At 32.5% G+C, this 8381-nt stretch overlaps 1 protein-coding gene across 1 annotated transcript; it reads left to right on the top strand.

The window, feature by feature from the left end:
• The first annotated feature begins 3639 nt into the window (after positions 1 to 3639).
• LOC125193501 (epoxide hydrolase A-like) lies at positions 3640 to 5547 on the top strand. The gene is made up of 3 exons (XM_048091309.1): positions 3640 to 4147; positions 4891 to 5120; positions 5208 to 5547. Exons 1-3 carry the CDS (start codon positions 3671 to 3673, stop codon positions 5452 to 5454), a joined length of 954 nt encoding a protein of 317 aa, XP_047947266.1. The 5' UTR covers positions 3640 to 3670; the 3' UTR covers positions 5455 to 5547.
• Positions 5548 to 8381: the final 2834 nt, after the last annotated feature.

The following is an 8381-nucleotide window of genomic DNA, read 5'->3' as shown; positions in this document are numbered from 1 at the left end:
AGTATAGTGAAATGGTTGGAGATGCTCTTAGTACTCCTCAAAAATCAATCATATTTTTGGTTTTTGAGAAAAAAATACCTATCTTTTGGTTTACACTATACACAAACCCAATTTTTTTTCAAATTTTGTGAGTAAAAAAAACATAATAGAGAGAATATTTTTTAAGTTTGAGTTTAGTATAAATGGTTGGATTAAAATCATATTTGATGTGACATTTATACTAAAATGGGTTTGGGTTTAGTGATTAAAATAGTGTAAGTGTATTATATTTTAAATTTAAATAATTAGTAAATAAACTTATTACTATATTAATGTTATTTCTTATACTATAGGACACTTAAACTAATTACTTTCTCTCACTTCAAAATCATCTCAAAACTGTAAATTTACTTAACTCTCTCAATTTTAAAAAAATTCGCAAAAAAATTTAGTATCAAATCAAAGGCAATTTTATAAATATTCTAACGAGATCTCAATTGCATATGTTCTGACGACGTTCAGATGATGAAATTTGATAATTTTTATTTCAGTTTTCACATACCAACAAAAGCATACAAAATATTCAATATAATGCATGAAAAATATCAATAATACTGTTGATTTTCGTGTATGTTGAAATACTCATGTCATTGAGTTGATATTTGTAAACACTATGTTGATATCGAAAAAAACTACAAAAATTATCATATGATAACGAAATGACGATCTTACCCATTTATTGATATTTTTCCTAATATTGTTGAAATTCGTGAGTTTTAATCTCATTCAATTCAAGGATGTAGATTTTGTATTAATTTTTTGATTATGAAGCTGCAAGCATTATAAGATGACGTGCACTATGGTCAATAAGTGAAATCCTGTAAAAAATTAAAGCAAATCTCAGCCTGGAGTAAGTACCACAAAAGAAGCACCAAAAAAAAATTCTCTTATAAGTTAAAAAAATAATATCCAGCATATCAATAATAAATATTTATATTAGTAGTATTTACTTATATGTCAAGTTGATTTTTACAAATTAGAATACAATGACTTCTATACGAAAAATAGACTAGTATAAGTAGGATTCTGGTGAAATAATAGATTATTAGTTAAATTTTATCACTATAATTTACTAGTTATTTACACTTTTAAATAACTCATCACGTAAAAATCATCTTATTTAATTTTCTAAAAAAGTAAAATCAAGTTGATTTACAGATTTGTACTCCTTAACAGAAATTTTAATTATTGATTATCATGTTGAATAATATTTCTATAAAATAATAGAAGTATGTATTATTGTTATGATATACACTTTGTTTTATTACAATTCTAACACGTTTTTATAATATATAAAAATAAAAAAAATCAGTTTTTAATAACTAATTATAAGAAAATTGAAATAAACTTTTATTAAAATATTACTCCTACATACATGTATTAATGAAAGAGATAATGATTATTGGCTCTGTTACCTCTGTATGGTGGACTATGGGGGTTGGAATGCAATTTGTATTAATATTAGCCAAAAGCATAATAAAAGGAAAAATGGGTTGAAAATGAAAATAACTTATGTCTATCGTTTCATTCCATTTCCTCCGCGTTTAATACACATCAAATTGTGCTGTGTTTTTTTAAACAGCAGAGGATCCGTTCCTTTCCACAAACACTACTTCTTACTTACTTTTTCTACCTCTCTCTTACTTTTCTCTCTTCTCCCTTACTTTACCAATTCTATATTAAAACTCGTGCTATACACTAATTGTTCTATTATTTGTAGACGGAGGGAGTACATCACAAGATCCAACGATTGTAATTTGTTTTGATTTTTGACATAATTTCAATTATAGATATGAACACTCCCCCCTCTTTAATATACATAAATAAATAAAAGTTAAATAAAATCCGACCTGACCTAGCCCGGCCCAGTTTTCAAGTGGGTCTGGACCAGTCTGGGCCCAAAAGTATCAATAAAAAGTTGTAATACAACCCCGGTTCCAACATGGGCCTGGGATGGGCCAAATTGACCCAACCCATTTAACTACTCTACCTTGTAAGCTAAAAATAGTATTATTGTGAATTTTTATACAACTCTCTCTTTATATTTGGTTGTCAAGATTCTGTTTGAGAAAGTAATTTGATTCCTAACATTTTAAATTAATGTGTTTGTTTTGGTTTTTAATCAAATTGGGAAAGTAATCAGAATCCCAGAACAAAGAAAGTTATTACAACTTTCCAGGATTCAGAATCCTAGCTTTTCTTAGGATTCAGTAAAGTTATTAGGAATTGTATTCACGGGATTCATTTTCCCAGGAATCATATTCCTTTCCAACTTTACTTTCCTGTCAACCAAACATGGACTTAAAAGAAAATTATCTAATTAAACGTCTCAAACCACACAAGGAGCTCACTAATATACATGTAACACAAGGACCTCACTAAATTTATTTTTCTAATATACATGTAACACAAGGACCTCACTAGTTTTATTTTTCTAATAGTACATGTAACACAAGGACCTCAGTAATATTATTAATTTTTGTAGGAGATATAAATTCACAGTACTAATATTTTTTTATCACTATAATTACGTGCATCACACTCGACGAAAATCAATTCGATGAAATACCAACACGTCTATTGCTGGAGACGTTTACTTGAGAGCTTTTTTTTATGAAAAGACTTGATAATTACTAAATGTAACACATGCCCCTCATGGAGTACTATATATAATTAATTGAGTGACTAGATCTATTGTTGGAACTTGGAGAATACCCCAAACGAGAAAATAATAAATCAACTATATCCGTTATTAAATTCATTACGTGCATCACACATTCACACTCGACAAAATCAACTTGCTGAAATGTCAAACACGTAAATCTGTTATTGGATAAGACCCCAAAATACAAAATACGGAGTACTTAATAAAGTACCAGTATCATTTATTCTATAGATTCCGTGAATAACACTCGAAAATCTATTTGCTGAAAGTTGAAATACCAAACACGTATGTTGTTGGAGAACCGGATTAGACTTATTTACAATACTTTCAGAAGATTCATGATTTAAAGATTTATTTACTTTTTTCACTTTAAGTGAATCAGATTCACTACAATTATTATTATCACTATCTATTATACAGTTAATATATTAGATTAGAACTCACATTCCATTAATTTTTTTACACCTATTTTTCTTCGTAAAATCGAATAATTTCTTAAAATTTGCACCGAGTATAAAGGACTTCAAATTATGAACGATGAGAATATAACTCACATGGATAACAAGACAGAAGCCAGTTCAGCGAAATACCAAAAACGTGTGTATATACATTAAAAATGAGATGAATTAGCAGCCTGCTAATAAAAAAAATTCAAAACTAGCAAACCAAAAAAAAATTAAAATATAACTATACAATATGCATGTTATGTCTACAATGGCTGAAATTGAACCACTTCTTGTTAGATACTGCAACTATGTATTTAAATAAATTGTTCCAGTTATTAACAATTACACAAGATGGGCAATATGTATTTTTTAAGATTAACGTGTTGGACGTAACTAAAAATATGAATAAGGAGTGGTTTCCAGCTTCTTTCCTCTTCGACTTTTATTCATACGCAAGCTTTTGTTTTTCTTGTATAAAAGTTAAAGAGTTCCACGGCGAAACGCACACACTTACACACAAATGGAGAAAATAGAGCACAGACAGATTCCGGTCAACGGCCTGCAGATGCACGTGGCGGAGCTCGGCGAGGGGCCCGTGGTCCTCTTCGTCCACGGCTTCCCGGAGCTCTGGTACACGTGGCGCCACCAGATGGCGTTCGTGGCGGGGCGCGGCTACCGCGCGGTGGCCCCGGACATGAGGGGCTACGGCGAAACGACTGGCGCGCCGCTGGACGATCCGTCCAAGTCCAGCATAATGCACCTGGTGGGGGACCTGATCGCGCTGCTGGACGCGGTGGCGCCGAATGAGGAGAAGGTGTTTGTTGTTGGGCATGACTGGGGCGCCATTGTGACGTGGCATCTCGCCATGTACAGACCTGATAGAGTCAAGGCTTTGGTCAATCTCAGCGTGCCCTTCAGTCCTAGGAATCCTCAGATGAATGCGGTTGAGTCGGCTCGCCAAACGTATGGCGATGATCACTATATCTACAGGTTTCAGGTTAGATTCTTCATTCTGCTGCTCTATTACTCCCTCCGTCCCCGATTAGGAGTCACACTTTGACCGAGCACGGGTTTTAAGAAATGTAAGAAAAAGTTGGTTGAAAAAGTTAGTGGAATATGGGGCCCATTTTTTTTATATTGGTTTTATAATAAAATGTGAGTGAATTGAGTTATTGGAATGTGAGACCTACTTACTATTTATGGTAAAAATAAAGTGTGACTCTTAATTGAGGACGGACCAAAATGGAAAAGTGTGACCCTTAATCGGGGACGGAGGAAGTATGTTGGAAGAAAGTTTGTGGTTTGTTAGGATCTTGAAATTTAGTGCCGGAATTAAACAAATTTGTTTGACTTTTTCCTTCAAGATCCTCAATTTCTTTGTGCAAAGGTGTAACTATTAATCAGATTATAGAACCTTCATTTATTTGGTGAACTGTGGATAATTGGATTGGAGGTTGCTCTTGGGGTGATGAATGTTGGTTTTTGCACTAGAGATGTGATTTTAGGGGGGAGATTAGATCTTGAATTTCACTTGGTTTTTCAAATTTAATGGGAAATTATAATAATTTGCTTGCTTGCTTGCTTTTAAGTTTTAGTAATTCTCATATTTATAGTATTCCATTTGTTCGACTATTGATTGGATTATGCAACCTCCATCTATTTGTTTGAGAACAAATTTTCTGGTAAAATGAAACCTAAATTCAGGTAGATAATTAAAATTTATACATGTAAAATTTGCAGGAACCTGGTTATATAGAAGGTGTGTTTGAGGAGGCTGGCACGAAGGAGGTTCTCAAGAACATTCTTTCGTACCGCGACACTATTCCATTTTACTTCCCTAAGGGACAGGGATTTAACTACTCTGTTGATAGAGCACCTTGGTTGACAGAGGATGATCTTGACTATTATGTTACCAAATTTGACAAGACGGGCTTCACCGGAGGAGTGAATTACTATCGTGCATTGGCCTTGTGAGTAGAACACTAGTTTATTATTTTCTCTTAATATTTCATATGTTCAAGTTAAACAACGGTTGCTTGTGTTGCTGCTAATTGCAGAGACTGGGAACTGAACGCCCCATGGTCGGGAGGTGGAGTAACAGTGCCAACGAAGTTTATCGTGGGGGAACTTGACTTTCTGTATCATGGTCCCGGGGTCCAAGATTACATACACGGAGGCGGGTTCAAGAAATTCGTGCCATTGTTGGAGGATGTGGTCGTGCTTGAAGGTGCTGCTCACTTTATCGGTGAAGAAAGGCCGGATGAGATCAACCAACATATATGTGCTTTTATCACCCAATTCTAATGTGTGCAACTTCAATTTCTCCTTCCTCTAATAAATGAATAATGTAGCTTCCATATATGTGTTGGAATAAAGGAAAATAATTAAGGAATATTACCACAAGAATTAAATTCAATCAATATCTTGTACTAATATGATAACAATATAGTACTCCCTCCGTCCCAGAGAAGTTGACATACTTTTGAAAATGGCACGGGATTTTAGGAGGTTTTGTTTTGTGTGTTAAATGGAGAGAGAAAATATAATTTTTATATTTATGTGAGAGAGAACTTTTTTCAAAAAGGGAAATGTGACATCTTTTGTGGGACAAACTAAAAAGGAAAGTGTGCCAACTTCTCTGGGACGGAGGGAGTATTTGTTTTCCATGTATACACATAGATCAATCTTGGGATGTCAATCAGGCAAGCATACTAGGTTAGGTTACAGGTCAATCCTCTTATTTGTTTCGGAATAGAAATTTTTGACCATACTATATATTTATGTTTTGGGCTAGCGCAGTGGGATAATTAGACTACTAACGATAAAATTAATATTTGATATACAATGATGAATGCTACTCATTTTAGAAGGTAAAACATTTACTTAGTGAGAACTTTGGAATACACTATACTCTATTTTATTACAAAAGTCATTGTTAGATCCAAAGTTTCCATGGTGATGTTCCTCTTCGAGGAGATATTTGTGGTCTTCCTCCCTTGCGCACATTAGGTGTTGTGTACAATGTGCAACGAGCTCCACGAGAAGCAGGGAATGAAGGACTGCCCATCCTGTCGAGCTCCACAAGTAAAGTCCTTAATTGTGAGGAATGATATACTCCCTTCGTCTACGAAAAAAGTCACATTTTACCATTTTGGGATGTACACAAAAAATAGTCTCATTTCTAATTAAAAATAGAAAGGACCCTTCTCATACTTTATCCATTTTATCTCCATAGTTCTCTTACTTTATCCACTTTTTCTCATCTTCTCTCTTATTTTACCAATTTTATATTAAAATCTGTGTCGTCCATAAATGAGACTATTTTTATTGGACGGAGGGAGCAGTTAAAACCAAACTTAAATTCAAAATTACAGGTTCATGTTTATTCATTAGGTACACTTTTGGTTATTGTTGGGCATTTAAGGCCTTTTGCCTCTTGGGTATAGATTAAGGTTCATGAATCATGACTATTTGAACCTCTTTTGACGACAAAACATAGACCAAATGATTAATCGTTTTAGATGCAGTTAGTATGTTGAATGTTTGAATTATTTAGTGTGTGACTAGTGTGAATGCATTGTAAGTTTGTATCTACAAAAACATAGCTTAGTATGTTGAATGTTTGAATTATTTTGTGTGTGACTAGTGTGAATGCATTGTAAGTTTGTATCTTCAAAAACATAGCTAAACTTTTCGCGATCAACTTCTCATTAAAATTCAAAGATTGTTTTGGTTTTAAAAGAAAGATTGCTGTTAAGAACCCAAAATATTTTATATAGAATATATTGAAAATTTTGTTATTTACTATATTTAACAAGCTATAAGATAATATTTTAGGACGAAAACTAATTAGTAGGAGTGGGGTGAGGGGTCGTAAAAGTCCAATTATTTGAATTATTGCATTTATTTATCAATAATACTCCTGCTGATAACCCAAATCATAGAATAATCATTTTAAGAGTTCTAAATTTGTTGGAACCTTAACTACTATGAATTTAACCGTTTATATGGTCTTGATCTCCAATATAACAACAATTTAATTTGGGTTATCAACATTAAATAATTTGTATTATGAAATAATTTTGCATAAAAAATAAAATAATGGAGATTAACGAAATCATTAATTCCATTACAATGTGCTTGACCTGTTTAGTTTTATAATAATTAGAGTATGAAACTCCTTAGGCGTTTGCTTCTGTAAACCATCGTTTCACGTATTAAGGTACGTATTAAGGTCGGAGTAGGCGGAGTCAGTTGGACGTGAGGTGGAATCGGAGTTGGAGTGCCTAATGAATGTATGATAATGTAGCAAAATATATGATGTTCGACCAACTAGATGATCCGGTATGTTCCCATTATCTTAATCTGATTAGTTGTAATTGTACGTTACTAGTATTCGCATTGGAATATAAGATATATGTTGGAGTAGTAATTTAGTTTGGAAGAAAAAGATGAGAGGACAATTAGTGGAATATATGAGAAATGATTTAGAAGATGTCGGTGATATAGAAAAACAAAGGAACAATTTATTTTTAAACTCCATAACTTGTGCAAAATGGTATATCTTTCCCATATTTATAGTCATTCATAACTTATTTTAGAATTCTCTACTTCATTCTTTTATATTCTAAATATCTTAATTTATTCTCTTAAATAATACTATCAATAATCTAGAGAATTCAACATCTAGATAATTCTCCTAAAAGTATTTAGATATTCTAATTGCTTATACCTAGAGAATTCTACAAAAATATATAGAGAGGGTCATGTTAGGATGACAACTATCTTAAATTGATAACTGACAATTATGTCAACAACCTACGTTATAGATGTCAACACGTAGATATTTGTAGGCCAACTAAACGTAGTTGACATCTATATTTACATTTCAACATAAGACATTAAGACATATGTATGTCAGCTACATTTAGTTGCCGTACAAATGTCTACGTGTTGACATCCATAATGCAGGTTGTTGATAGCTGTTAATTATCAATTTAAGATAGCTATCAATTAATCATATATTCCTGTTTAGGTATTTGTAAATATCTAGATTTTTTTATTAAAAAATCAAGTTTATTCATTTATATTCTTTTGTATTTCTTAAATATGAGCCTAATTGATTTGTAATAGCTAATGGCGGACGTAGGGAGTAACTATTGCAGTGCATCACACTGTATGAAAATAATTGAAATAAAATACTCTTGATTCAAGTAAGTGCAGAATAGTAA

The sequence above is a fragment of the Salvia hispanica genome, chromosome 6 (assembly GCF_023119035.1).
Source record: "Salvia hispanica cultivar TCC Black 2014 chromosome 6, UniMelb_Shisp_WGS_1.0, whole genome shotgun sequence".
In the NCBI taxonomy this organism is placed as follows: Eukaryota; Viridiplantae; Streptophyta; class Magnoliopsida; order Lamiales; family Lamiaceae; genus Salvia; species Salvia hispanica.
Note: the sequence above shows the minus strand (reverse complement) of the source record. Positions and strands in the feature narration are given on the sequence as shown.